General features: G+C 35.2%; 1 protein-coding gene across 1 annotated transcript in view; it reads right to left on the bottom strand.

Annotated features, from left to right (window-relative positions):
- LOC120348817 overlaps positions 1–15,511 on the bottom strand; it is a 29,333-nt gene extending 13,822 nt beyond the window's left edge. The window contains exons 1-5 of the mRNA XM_039422165.1: positions 15,205–15,511; positions 11,211–11,326; positions 9,567–9,801; positions 4,123–4,330; positions 3,104–3,340 (exon numbers count right to left, since the gene is read on the bottom strand). Coding sequence (XP_039278099.1) covers positions 3,104–3,340; positions 4,123–4,330; positions 9,567–9,801; positions 11,211–11,326; positions 15,205–15,384 — 976 coding nt within the window. The 5' untranslated portion in view covers positions 15,385–15,511. The remainder of the gene's footprint in view (positions 1–3,103; positions 3,341–4,122; positions 4,331–9,566; positions 9,802–11,210; positions 11,327–15,204) is intronic.
- Between the last annotated feature and the right edge of the window lie 211 nt (positions 15,512–15,722).

Genomic DNA, 15,722 nt, shown 5'->3' with positions numbered 1-15,722 from the left:
CCCCCCCCGTTCGACTCCACCCACCACACGGAAAAAGTTTTTAATCGAAAACAGCATTTGAGAGCTTTATTTGTTGAAATTGATTGGATTTTTGAATTTTTTAATTCAAATGCCATGGTCTTGATCCTTATTTCTGCAACTACAGTTGTAGTACAGTCACTATATTGGTGCTTGCATTTTATATTGTGTAGGCTTCTGATTTTGTAATATATTGTTTGGATACATTAGAGAAATCGAGAACCAAAGTATATGGACTCAAACATAGAGCTTCCTGGGCTAGAGGATCGGATATACACGGGTACAACACGAGGTCTAGGAATGCTCTAAGACTAGATGCTCATAGAACGTCTTTTTCCAAGGTAGTCCTGATCACATGAGCAGGAAAATATTGAACTCTCTCCCACCTGTTATATCTGAGATTGACTCTGAAGTTTTGTTCAAGATTAAGTTGAAGAATTGGCTGATCGAAAAATCCTTTTACAGTATAATGGAATTTTTTGAATTGAGACTTTTTTAAAATGATGCGATTCTTGCCATCTTGGCAGCGAATTGAATTATTTCTTGTTATTTAAATATCTTAATATTTTTTACAATGTAATTTACCATTGTCACTATGTATTTGACTTGTGTCAATATTGTATTATTGTACAATGCATGACATCAATAAAATTGAAATTGAAAAATTTCATGGCAAATTCCCCTTGTGCTAGATACAGAGTGGCCCAAAAACCTCGTATTTTCGGTTCATTTTCCAGTTTTCAGCTATTTCCGCCAAATCCTGACAAAAAAATATTTGTTTTTGCCTTTTTATAGATAATGGAATTCCATTGTCATCACATTAAGATTTTGCATCATGACATAAGTTCATTAGATCATGTTCTATGAGAATCACCCATTAGATGCTCTTAATTTAGTAGAGAGGCTCGCATAAGGACACCTCAAGGATCACATTTTAGCACATCTAACACAAGGGAATTTTGCGTGAAATAATTGGCTCAGGCCTTCTTTTATGTATCCAAACAATGTATTGAAAAATCAGAACTACAATATAAAATGCAAGCACACCCCCTTTTTCATGTATATAATTATTACCTGGACTTGTGACTGTAAATTTTTCAAACACCACTCGGAAAGTATTTTTTTTTTTAATTTTGCATTTCAAGGATAATACATAAGGAAAAGGAGTCTCCTAACGTCAATATTACGTAAAATCAGACTATAGAATTATTCATCATAAATCATCTGTCGAGTGGATTATTAATTGCATGCATTTATTATCTCAATGTAACTTGGTAAAAAATCAACTGCTGAGTCATAATTTTGACACAGTCCCACACACATGAACTCGCTCACTCACTTCCATCACCAACAGACGACGAAATAATTATTATCAGCTGTTTTTCCAAGGATGAATAATAATTATCCTTTCAATGTCCTTCAGCGAGTTTTCCCAGGGATGAGACCTAGTGCAATCGAATTTTTATACCGGGTGATTACAAATGAAATAGACAGTTTGAATAGCTTGTAGAGAATTTATTATTTAAAAGTTTAGATCATTACTTACATGATTACATAGAAGAATTCTTGAAGTTTTTATTGAAAATTTACAGATGTTCAATGTGTGCACCATTTGCAACACGACAGATATCAACACGGTAGTCAAATTCTGACCACACACGACTAAGCATCTCACGGTTAACGGTGCATCTCACGGTGCAAGAGCATTTGTGATTCGTTGTTTAAGATCATCGATATCAACAGGAAGCGGTGGTACGAAAACTCTGTCTTTTACATAGCCCCACAAGAAAAAGTCGCAGGGCATTAGGTCCGGACTACGAGGTGGCCACGGCTGAAACACAACGTTTTCCTCACTTGCACGGCCGATCCATCGTCTAGGAAGATGTTCATCCAGATACCCTCTGACGTCTGAGTACCAGTGAGGCGGAGCTCCATCTTGTACAAAAATGAAGTTACAACTATCTTCATGGAGTTGAGGCATTAACCATTCGGTTAACATGTCCAGATAAATTCTTCCGGTTACTGATGGTTCTTGGAAGAAGAAAGGCCCGTAAACCTTTTCACAAGATAAAGCGAAAAACACGTTCACTTTAGGAGAATCGCGTATATGCTGTACAGTCTCTCTTGGGTTTTCTGTTCCCCATACTCGTACATTATGTCTGTTAACTTTTCCACTAATGTGAAAAGTGCATTCATCACTGAAAATTAGGCGATTAAACAATGTGTCGTCATTTTCAAGACAATGTTGCATCTCTTGACAAAAATTTTTACGTACAACTTTATCATTGTCATTTAAACTTTGTACTAACTGCAATTTATAAGGTGTCATTTTCAAACGTTTATGCTGATCTAGTCGATTTTCCTGGACTTCGTACAAAAACATCACGAACACTATCAATTTTTTCTTCTGAAGGAAGAGAAGGTCTTCCAGTACTCTTCTTCTTACACACACATCCACTGCTTTCAAAACGTTCATACCAGTCATAAATTGATTGCCTTGTTGGTGGTGGTTTACCGTATTTTGTTCTGAAATGACGCTGCACAACAGTAACAGAGTTTGTTCTGGCTAATTCAAGAACACAATAAGCTTTCTCCACTTGAGTAGCGGCCATATTGCTAAACTAAACTGGCTGTTGTAACATGGAGCAGCCAACAATAGCCAGCAACAGTTCTACCAACATAAACTTTAAGAAATTCCCTACAAACCTATATCACTTACTATGTTGAAATACACCAGTTTAATTTTGTACAGGCTATTGAAGTTGTCTATTTCATTTGTAATCACACGGTATTATCAACCTACTATGTTCTGAATTTTGTGAGAATTGTTAGAGCCGTTTTCGAGATCAAACATCTAAACATATAAACAGAAATTGCTCGTTTAATAGTATAGGATACTTTTAATATAAATAAAAATATAAATTAAATATAATTTAAAGGGTACTAAGAATTATATTTTTATATATATTAAAAGAAGCCCTAAAGAAAAAAGACAATACTTTCACTATCATGAAAGTAAAAAATCAATGGTAATCTGGATAGCCGTTTTCCGTAATTAAAGCTATCAAAATTAAAGTTACTGTACCTTTTAGAGGTGACACACTGCACTCGTAGTTGACATCATGGTCTTGACTGATTTGTAGTTTGGTGACGACACAATCGACGCCATCCGAAGTGACGTACGACATGCATGAAGTATCGAACAGACTGGTATGAACCGGGCCTGATAAGTATATGGTTTGAGAACCGCCTTCATGGAGAATCATGGCGGCCCCATGCACGAACTGCACTAGAACCGCTATGGAGGAATGCCTTGATTTGTCTGAAACATGACAACATTTTTGACCGAGCGAAGTAAGGTCTAAGATTCAAGTCGACGGTTTGGCATTTCTCTTAATGTTTAAATGTTAAATGTTTAAATGTTTAAATGTTTAAATGTTTAAATGTTTAAATGTTTAAATGTTTAAATGTTTAAATGTTTAAATGTTTAAATGTTAAATGTTTAAATGTTTAAATGTTTAAATGTTTAAATGTTTAAATGTTTAAATGTTTAAATGTTTAAATGTTTAAATGTTTAAATGTTTAAATGTTTAAATGTTTAAATGTTTAAATGTTTAAATGTTTAAATGTTTAAATGTTCAAATGTTTAAATGTTTGAATGTTTAAATCTTTATATATGTTTATATGTTGCGCATTTACGGCGAAACGCGGTAATAGATTTTCATGAAATTTGACAGGTATGATCCTTTTTTAATTGCGCGTCGACGTATTTGCAAGGTTTTTGGAAATTTTGCATTTCATGGTTAATATAAAAGGAAAAAGGAGCCTCCTTCATACGCCAATATTAGAGTAAAAATAAGACTATAGAATTATTCATCTTAAATCAGCTGACAAGTGATTACACAGATGTGTGGAGAAGCCAGTTTATAGCTGTATTTCCATAAGCTCTATAGTACTGTTTCAATTAGGTACTTGTGGATGAGAATACTGCGTGAGGTCTACTGTTCACAGAACTACTAGTAAACTAGTAGAAGTCTTCGGGTGATTTACAACATTTAATTAGGATTTTCGTTAAATTATAATAAATATTTAATGTTTTCTCACCTGCTATCCAATTCACTGAAGATATTGAATAAGGTGTGGAGAGAAGATTGGATAAGTTACTCTGACTTTTCTTAGAGCAAAGTAAAGACTGGACCTGTCCTGAGCTCAAGCCAACTAGTAATACATTTTCTTCTCCTTTTTGTAAAGAATTGAAGTGTTTCCATTTCAATTCTTCCGAAATAGGAAATTTATTGTAACTCAGGAACACCTGGAACAGACAATATTCACATTCATGATTCAATATCTGATAATATACCGTATTATTCATGTACGAATTTAGATAATAATGTAGATAAAAATGATAATAATGTCTACCAGCTATCAACCCAGCATCTAAGAATGGTGTATTTTGCTCTAGCTCTAGTTCAGAGTCATCTAGCTTATGGCATGCATTTGTGGGGTCACACAGCCCACCTCACTCATCTACTGCTGTACCAGAATAGAGCAATTCCAACTATTTTTCATAAGTCAGCAAGATACTTGTAGACCTCTGTTTATTCGACTCAAAGTATTAACTGTATTCAACTTGTTTATACTATGCTCTATTCTGTATATAAAAAAGGACATGTCGACTTATGTTCAACGGTCGCAGATACATAGTTTTAATACACGATCTAGTCAGATGTTGCATCTTCCAAGATGTAGAACAGACAAGTCATATAAAACATGCTTTGTAGGTGGTGTCAATTTATTCAAAAAGCTTCCTGCTGGAGCCAAGAATGTTTCTAATAAAACTTTAAAAATAAAACTATTTTGTTATTTAGTAGAAAGGCCCTATTACTCTATAGAAGAATTTTTGAATTCCAACTGTGATATAACATTTCAGTTTATAGTACCTGCCCAAATTGATTTGAATTTATGTATTTTTATATTTATATTTATAAAATTTCTACTCTGCTGTACTTGACAATTTCTGTGTAAATTTATGTTTGACAAGATCTTATATTCATGTATATGAATCTATGGATCAAATAAATAAATTATTACAGATGAAAATTATTGATATATTGCAATTATTCAAATGCTAATGCATTAATTATAATCATTATTAAACGAAAATCCAAATTAAATGCTGTAATTCACCCCGAACACTTCTGCTAGGTACTGCAAATATTGACAACAGGGTAAACAGCTGGATGGAAATTAAATTACAGCATTTAATTTGGATTTTCGTTTAATAATAATAAATATTAAAGTGTTTTTTTCATCTGAACTACTGCACTGATTAACCTAAGATTTTGCAAATAGATTTATTATATAAACAAAAATATAAATCCGAGTACCCTTTTGAATTATTTTGTCACGACAAGTTTCGTCTACTAATGTAGTGACAAAATTATTCAAAATGGTAACTTACTCAGATTTATATTTTTATTTATATTAAAAGTATCCCTGAAGATAAAAGACAATATATTTTTATTTTATAAATAAAGAGGGTTTGTTATAGGCTCATTTTCAGTTTGTCAAGGTTTTACTACGTCAAGTCTTCAGTTTTTCTGTAGTATCAAATAAATTAAAAGATGTATACAATTCCGTGTGACCGTCAGTCGGTTGTATGAATTTATGTTTAACACTCTTCTCAAATCTGGAATGTTATGTAGAATAACTAGTAGTTCTGTGATCACTAGACCTCAAGCAGTTTTCTCATCCACAAGTATCTGATGCCACCTGTTTGAAATGTAAACAAACTCAGTTCACGTTTGAATTTGTATTCCATATGATATAATTCATCCAGTTCCGTGATAATCTTTCCATCTGATGAAAATTATTTTTTACAATAAAAAATATTCGAATTTCTTCAGCATTATTTAGTTTATTTGATTATTTTTAATCACCTATTAAATTAGTTTTTTCAAATATGAGAATATTGATACTGATGGGCACGCATAATGATACCATGACTGCAAAACGAAATATTGAAACCAAAGCCCTTGAAGATGCATAACTCTTTAAGGTCTTTGATTGAAACTATAGACCTTATAGAAATAGACATAGCTTCTCCAGAACATCTGTGTAATCGACTTGTCAGTCAGCTGATTGATTATGAATTATTCTATAGCCTGATTAATCCAATCTTCAGAGTAGATGATAAATATATAGTGATATCAGAGTGTGGAGGAATTCCTTTTCTTTTCATATTATCCTTAAAATGCAAAATTTCATAAACCTTGTGTAAACATCGACGCGCAGTTGAAAAAGGAATATTCCTGCCAAATCTCATCGAATTCTATCGACGCGTTTGGCCATAATCGCGTTACATACATACAGACAGACAAAAGAAAATCCGAGTTAAACATAGACCTCACTGCGTTCGGTCAACAAATTTATTTATTAATAAAGCAATCACCATCAATTTTAAGGACAAATAATAATTATTTGTAAATTACCTTTCAACACACATATCCACTTCAATCTATAGTAGCCTACGTCCAAACTTTAGTTTGTAGCACGGGGCTTTTAGGTCAATGTAATTTCTTACGAGAATAGGAGCACACTGTTGCCGCTTTTTATGCTGATTCTTTCAAAATGACATACGCTCTCTTTTCTCTCATTGAATTAGCTCACAGGCTTTCTGGCTTCTGTTTGACAGCACTGTACTGAGTAGGCTACTGCAGCAATCTAAGCTTTAAACAGACTATAGTATTGAATATAAATTTATCTATTGAGTATCACCAATCAATAAAGCAGTAGAGTTGATAAAATGTCAAAAAACCGTACAGAATTTATTATGAAGTAGCTGGCCCAGGAACTTTGTACCGCCAAATAATTAATGCATCTCATGACAAAACTTTAGCTTGATAAACACCTGAGGAGGCGCGATGCGGCATTTTGCATTTAGGTGCTTCTTGCTTATTGGTTTGGATGGAAGAACACACACTCACTGAATCGGACATGGCGTGGAACAGTGTGATAAGGCAATCTCCGTAAGATCAATACTTTTTATCACCAAGCCGCGCCTCCTCAGGTGTGATTAGCCTTAGCTTAATCTGATGCACTATATTTCTATGAAAACTATCCAACAATCAGTATTTACATTTATATCTCAATATGGACTTCCTATGTGCTTAGTTATCGTTGTTCAGCAGTTTGTATTTTTACTTTCATTGCCCTATTACCATAGGTAAGGAAAGTATTGCTTTCCGAAAAAAATTAAGGTACCCCAATTACTAAATTTAGTGTGTGTGTGTGTGTGTGTGTGTGTATTGAGTGTATGTGCGTCTGTGTACACGATATCTCATCTCCCAGTTAACGGAATGACTTGAAATTTGGAACTTAAGGTCCTTACACTATAAGGATCCGACACGAACAACTTCGATCAAATGCAATCTAAGATGGCGGCTAAAATGGCGAAAATGTTGTCAAAAACAGGGTTTTTTGCGATTTTCTCGAAAACGGCTCCAACGATTTTGATCAAATTCATACCTTAAATAGTCATTAATAAGCTCCATCAACTGCAACAAGTCCTATATCTGTAAAAATTTCAGGAGCTTTGCCCCATCTATGCAAAGTTTGATTTTAGATTCTCAGTTATCAGCCTTCATATACAATTTAAACAAAAAAAATCAAGTGGAGAGGATTGAGCATGAAAATCTCTGCAATTAATGTCTAGTAATATTTCCATCTAAAATTGAAAATAAGCTTGCAATCCGAGAAAATGTGATTATTAAATTTTCAAACTGTTGGCAACTGTTTGGTTCTATTGAATCATTCACTACGAAGAGATAGCAGACTTCGTGTGTCTCCAGCGTTATTGACCTATCACCAGCTGTCTCATATCTTTGAATAATAGACTTGAGATGCGCGAGTATACTAGCGTCAGGTGATCAATTTTCATAACGGCAAGGAAAGTTGTGTGAGTGCGCCACACCAGATTTTTATATATAGTTGAATGCAGCTTGCTGGGAAATTGAATGGTACCGTATATCTAATTGCTGATGTTTTCCCGTGCATATTCTAAATTTACAACATTTCGAGTTCTACGACCCCAAGTTTCGTCGTCGTTCGTACCGCGGCATTATTATTAGAATTATAATTTTTTTAATCAGTAGAAAAAATAATTATAAAAACAGATCTACCGACGGCTGTTGGATGACGCAATGATTATAACAGCTGATTTTTATTTCTGTGTGTGTGTGTGTGTGGTCAGCTCACAAATCTCCTCCCATAAGGATTACAAGTAAACTTTGAAGCACCGTAGGAAAGAGTCCTGAAGTCGGATTATAAATTTGATAGGCCATAAACCTGGTCCACATAACGAACACAACTGAAAAAAATCATAAAATTCGGTGCACAAATAAAAAAGTTATTGAATGTCAAAATTTGAGGCTCGATTTTTACTTTCCTTGCCCTATTACCATAGGTAAGGAAAGTATTGCTTTCCAAAAAAAATTAAGGTACCCGAATTTCTAAATTTCTATACGTTTCAAGGTCCCCTGAGTCCAAAAAAATGGTTTTTTGGGTATTGGTCTGTATGTGTGTGTGTGCGTCTGTGTACACGATATCTCATCTCCCAATTTACGGAATGACTTGAAATTTGGAACGTAAGGTCCTTACAATATGAGGATCCGACACGAACAATTTCAATCAAATGCGATTCAAGATGGCGGCTAAAATGGCGAAAATGTTGTCAAAAACATGGTTTTTCGCGATTTTCTCGGAAACGGCGCCAACGATTTTGATCAAATTCATACCTGGAATAGTCATCGATAAGCTCTATCAACTGTCACTAGTCCCATATCTGTAAAAATTTCAGGAGCTCCGCCCCATCTATGCAAAGTTTGATTTTAGATTCTCAATTATCAGGCTTCAAATACAATTTAAACAAAAAAATTTGAGTGGAAAAGATTGAGCATGAGAATCTCTACAATTAATGTTCAGTAACATTTTCACCTAAAATTAAAAATAAGCTCGAAATTCGAGAAAATGTGATTATCCAATTGCAAACTGTTGATTCTATTAAATGGTTCACTATGAAGAGATAGCAGACCTCGTGTGTCTCCAGCGTTATTGCCTGTCACCAGCTGGCTCAAATCTTTGAATAGTAGACTTGAGATGCGCGGGAACACTAGCGTCAGGTGATCAATTTTCATAACGGCAAGGAAAGTTGTGTGAGTGCGCCACATCAGATTTTTATTTATATAATTAGATAATTTACTTCAATATATTACAATTTTCAATTCTCCACTGAACGTTTTTAAAAGGTAGAGATATCTAGAAAATAAAGAGAGTGATAATTTTATTGCAATTTGATCAAAGTCAGTCTGATTCATTGATTGCAAATTTGATTAATCGAATTTATGAATTTCCTGTGAATACTTTTTTATTAAGTACTACATACATTTCCACAAATAAGAATATGGGTTTCAAGAATATTATTAATTCTCATTTCAATAAATCAACATGAAATAATTGAATAAAATAATAAAAAACTTGATAAATCAAACCTGACAAGGTGATGTATCCGTAATACTGTGCTCAGTGATTTTTTCCAGTAGTGGATGTACTCTCCAGATTTGAACAATCAGTTTCTGTTTACACTTTGAACAAGAAGCGAATCCTGCAGCCACTTCCGTAACTGCTAGTAATTCATCACATTTGTCTAAACTACCTATTAGACTCTGCTGACGATTAACCTCTTCCTCAGGACTTGCTTCAAATATATCCATATCATCGGGTGAACTGTAAAAGTCATAAGTTTCTTTTGTCTATTTGTAACGAAATGAGTTGATTTGTATTTATATGAAAATTGAAATTATAGATATACATGCACAAGTTCTGACAATGAGTATCTTACATTTCCCGTATAAAATAGTTGACTAATGATCTTCTATATAAATATAAAAGCGAAATGGCACTCACTGACTGACTGACTGACTGACTCACTCACTCGCAGAACTAAAAATCTACCGGACCAAAAACGTTCAAATTTGGTAGGTATGTTTAGTTGGCCCTTAAGAGGCGCACTAAGAAATATTTTGGCGATATTTTAACTCTAAGGGTGGTTTTTAATGGTTAAAGTTCGTCTTTTAGCATGTATATTCTTCTTATTCCAATATCTTAAAATTATAATTGAAATGTCCATACCATATGTTAATATAGAACTATAATCTACAGAGAGTACCTCTTCGAAACAGTTGTTCAGGTAACTAAATTAAAATTTTTGTCAGGTTGGCATTAAGTTGAGTTGACTTTGTTAGGTTGGCACCAAGTTGAAGATTGAAATGCATTTATCGCGGAAAAATTGATTAGGCACTGCTACTTCAATGAGAGCTATTCCTGGGAATATTATATTACTAGCCGTCAGGCTCGCTTCGCTCGCCATATCCGTTTAGCCAGACGTTTAGTCTGGACCCCCGACTGGATCGTCCTAACATATGATAAAAATGCTCAAATGAAAAACGCAGGCGAGCGAAGCGAGCCTGCTGATCTCATTCTTGGACGATGCAGTCGGGGGTCCAGGGGGCGGAGCCCCCTGGATATACGGATATGGCGAGCGAAGCGAGCCTGTCGGCTAGTTCTATAATATAACAAAGAAAAGAACTGGCTTATATACGAACGGGATAGGAAAATTATGTTTCACGCATCATCACATCTAAACTACTGGACTGATAAACAAGAAATTTTGAATACAGATTCTTAATTAATCTACCACGGATGGTTACAGGCCTATTTTGAATTCTTCAAGATTTTAGTAGGTCAAGATTTTTAATTATCCCGGGAATGATTCGTATAGAATGAGCGCTGTTATCCAGAGATTGTCAGTTTGGTGTAAGGGTAAGCATTTCTGACCGGCAATTAGGAGGTACTGGGTTCGATCCCGGGCTGACAAATAATTTTTGTATAGTAGCGCTCATCGAATTTCCATCTAGCTGTTTACCCTGTTGTCAATGTCTGCAGTAGCAGAGGTCTTCGGGGTGAATTACAGCATTTAATTTGGATTTTCATTCAATAATAATTATTAATTCATTAGCATTTGAATAATTTCAATTTCTCAGTAATTTCCATCTCTCAATCTGATAAAATTTGCTTGATATAACTATAAATCAATAATAATTAAGCTTGAATCGGAATTAATAGCTCATACTTACTTTGAACTTTTAGCATCGAGATTAAATAGAAAAACTGATCCTTTTTCGTCCAATGCATACACGTTTTCTTCTGAACTTATAACAGCTACTATATTATTTCCAAAATTCAACGTTTCCTGGAAAAATATGAGTACAATGTAGATTATAAATTGGACAAAGCATTACATAGAGTCAAAATATTGTGGAGCTGACAATGTAGAGTGTAGGGTATCATAAGAGAATGGAGCAAGTGTTTGAACTAGTAGTTCTATGAAGAGTAGACCTCGCGCTCAGTAAGTTACATTGACCTGTTGTTATGTTTTCTCAAAAATTAATAAATAATTTATCAATTTAAAATGTCTAGAAGAATCCTAAATAAACATAGAGCTTTATATGACAGTTAGTTTATAGTTATAATGACAGTGGAGAAAGATACAAGAACAACGTTGCCGATCCTCTGTCTTGTCAATGCCTTCTATAGACGGTAGCTGATATAGGTTTATTGATATAATATTAACTGTTCATTCTCGTTTAAAATAATCAATTATATTTTATTAAGCAAAATCTTAGGAATCTTCCTTTTGCCGGTGTTTTTGTCTCACCTACTGTACTTATGCATGTGAACATAAATTAAATCTTCATTTTATAACTATTATTTATAATATAAAGGATATCATTTCGTTATTATATCTAATTGGATAAATGTATGTATCTTGGTTTAAGTGCAGTAGCATATACTTATATTTATTTTTTGTAAAGCTTTTTTGTATTTTGTTTTTGGCAAATAAATTCATTCATTTTCATTTTTATTCAAGCAAGAAATTATATTTTTCAATAATTTCATAATTAAGATGAAATATTTTGTTTATTAATATTATTAATTCTACATTGTTGAAAGACGATCTGGCAACAGAGCAAAGCGAGAAAGAGATAGCGCTATCCGCATTGTTGAATGATAGACGAGGATAGCAATACCATTGCTAATCAAACACTGCCATTATAGCGTGGACATCACTTTAGTTACATGCATTATTTGAACAGTGTCAGCTCTCTTATCTGCTATTTTCTCTGATACACTCTACCTTCACAGGTCCACTACATTCTGATACACTGGATTACCTTCATTATTTTCGACACTCTCACCTACCTTTTTTGATACTGATTCACTCTACCTCAGCCACCAGTAGGTCGCCAGTAGGCAGCCGATTCTGAATCACGCTGGGATACCAGTGAGACACCATTATTGGCGACCCGAGTGGGTAATAAGCGCAATAAGACCTAATGTCCCCCGACCATAGGAGACTATAGAATCGATACATTCGGCCACCAGTCTCGGCTACTACTTGTAGGACGCCAAGTGTTCGTGCGTGCCGCGGGCATTAGTTCTCATTGCTATTTTCTTAAAATAGAATAACATCTATATTTTAATACAAAGTAATCAAGTACTGTGGTAATAAACTTGGACATCAACAATTGTTTCAAACACCAACAATGGATTTTTGAATCTCTAGGGTCGCCACTTTGTTTTTGCAAAGGCGGGTCGCCAACCCGGCAGCCAACCCTGGTGTCTAAGGCCTAGCGTGCTTCATGCCTAGTCCACATGTTAGTCCAGTTGCTGGCGCAGCCTGGTAAGCTTAGCCGCGTGCCGCATTCACACTGCGTTCCCAATGAAGGCCAGCGGTAGCCAGCGTTGGAAAGCGCTTTTGCTACAAGGAGCACCGCATTCAAAATGGCAAATTGGAAATGGAGTTGGAGGTTGAAAATATTGACTAGAAGGAACAAAATAAAAACTATTTAAAAAAGTAACCCAATAACGTTTAACAGAAAATCAACTCAATTACACAGTACAGGGAAAAACCAGCAGAGCAGACAACAGAACGCATTGATTGACTAGTGTGGATGGATGGTGTGCCCAGCGCTGGCTCACGCTCTGCTGGCCTCCTTTCGGCGAAAATCGAAGCGATACTCAATGAATGCCAATGCTGGCAAACCATTCATCCACACACTGACGCTTGTCAACATTGGCCTTCATTGGGCAAGCATGTACATGAAGCATATCAGATGTCGGACTTCCCTGTGCTCAACATAAGACAACTATACATAAAAACATTACTCAGTTATATTAGGAAACATAAAGCAGATCTATTCATCAATATCGAACACAATTATCAAACACGACATAGGAACAACCATGGATATTATATACGTAGATTGATACACGGAACTGAACTCAAATCACCATACTATGTAGCTCAGATTTTGTACAGGAATGTTCCAGATGTTGTGAGGGAGGCCGAGAGCAGCAGCAATGTGATGTTTAAAAGCTCGTTGAAGAAACGGCTCTTCAGCATAGGCTGGATTGGAGCTGAGAGGCTGATTCACTCACCTTACACCTAGGAAGAGTAAATGCATTGGGGAATAACTTTATACATTAATATTTCGAAATGCTAAATTCATTTACACACTCATACCTCACGTTCAAGTATTTAGGGTTTCAAAACATAATAGAGGCTTATAAAACAATAAATTACCTCCGGGTTTTGGGGTCCTCTTGCTCTCCCACTCTAGATATCAAGCTACACCCAACTCTATAATTATGTTATCATTTATAATTCACTTACTGTTATCTGAATCTTATTTTTATAATTTTAATCACACATATTGTAATTTATCTATATAAATATAAAAGCGAAATGGCACTCACTCACTGACTGACTGACTGACTCACTCACTCACTCGCATAACTAAAAATCTACCGGACCAAAAACTTTCAAATTTGGTAGGTATGTTCAGTTGGCCCTTTAGAGGCGCACTAAGAAATCTTTTGGCAATATTTTAACTCTAAGGGTTGTTTTTAAGGGTTTAAAGTTCGTCTTTTAGCATGTATATTATTCTTCTCCCAATCTCTTAATTATAATTGAAATTTCCATATCATATGTTACTATAGAACTATAATCTAGATTGAGTACCTCTTCGAAACAGTTGTTAACTGGCAACTAAATTAATGATTTTGTCAGGTTGGGATTAAGTTGAGTTGACTTTGTTAGGTTGGCACCAAGTTGAAGATTTAAATGCATTTATCGCGGAAAAATTGATTGGGCACTGCTACTTCAATCCTGGGAATATTATATTACTAGCCAGTCGGGGGTCCAGGGGGCGGAGCCCCCTGGCTAGACGGATATGGCGAGTGAAGCGAGCCTGACGGCTAGTAGTAGTACTGAATAATACTGTTTGCTGGAACTGTCCTCCAATCTCAGAGGCATAGTCTTACTGGGGGAATTCCACTCAATCAATATGTTCTTTGTACTGTTTTTGTAAAAATGCAATTCTTATTTTGTTGAATATCAAATATAAATATGTACATGTATTGTATGCCAAATGGAAATAAACGAATTGAATTGAAGATCATGTAGATGCGGCCCAATGTCGTTTAGCTCCAGTTTATAGTTGGGTGGTTTGCCAACGCTGGCCTTCATTGGACATCGCTCCAATTTTTGCCGAGCGAAGGCTAGCCCAGTGTAGGCCACTGAAGGCCAGCGCTGAGCACACCAATCCGTGCTGTTCCCTGTTTTGACATCCCTGGTTTTCTGTGTACTGTGTTAACTTCGTAATTGAGTTAATTTTCTGTGAATAGTCATAGCGTTATTTTTTATTGTTATTAGCTAGTTGATATTTTCAATTTGCCATTCTGAATACGGTGCTCCATGTAGCAATCGCTTGCCAATGCTGGCTACCACTGGCTGGGCACGCAGTGTAGATGGCAAGACCAACGCAGCCAAGCTTACCAGGCTGGGCCAATATGTGAATAATGAAGACCAGCGCTGGCAAACCACCCATCCACATACTGGCACTTGACGAAATTGGCCTTCGTCGGCATTAAACTGGGTCTCCAATGCTCCATTGGTTGCTCTCTGGTCTCTGGTGTGGTGACCCACAGGTGGCCAAGTGTCATACAAGCCTTAGTAAGAAAATCAACTACTACTACAATATTCAATCAAATTAAAAACTCAATTACCTCATATCCATTTAGTTCTGGCAGCCCATCTACAATTGCCAGTTTATACTCATAAACATACACTTCCTGGGAACTCCAGACAAAAAGAAGATTTCTTGAAGTTGAACAAATAATAGACTTCATGGCTTTTGGTATAATGCTACATTTTTTTAGTATGGCGAATGATGTTACTTCGTCCATCTTGATTGAATGAATTGAATTAATAATTACTTTTAAAATAATAAAAAACTAAAAAATGTAAGAAAAATGTGATTGTTTTCACATTTTAGGTTATGTTTTTAGAGGTTATGTTATGTTTATTATTCTCGATATCTTAATTCCTCGATTGGGTTGACTATCGACTCGTAGTTTATCGATAACTTTTAACGTTTCGATAATATTCTCGTTCATAAAATGGCCACAGCAAGCGCCAGTTTCGGTTAAAAGATCGCGTCGTCTTGTTGTATCGGTCAATGAGCTTGTTTATTTTATTGATTTTAATATTAAATCACAATTTTAATTTATGTGGACTGTTACCG

Source organism: Nilaparvata lugens, chromosome 2 (genome assembly GCF_014356525.2).
Source record: "Nilaparvata lugens isolate BPH chromosome 2, ASM1435652v1, whole genome shotgun sequence".
Lineage (NCBI taxonomy): Eukaryota > Metazoa > Arthropoda > Insecta > Hemiptera > Delphacidae > Nilaparvata > Nilaparvata lugens.
The sequence above is the reverse complement of the archived record's forward strand: the minus strand, read 5'-3'. Positions and strand labels throughout refer to the sequence as shown.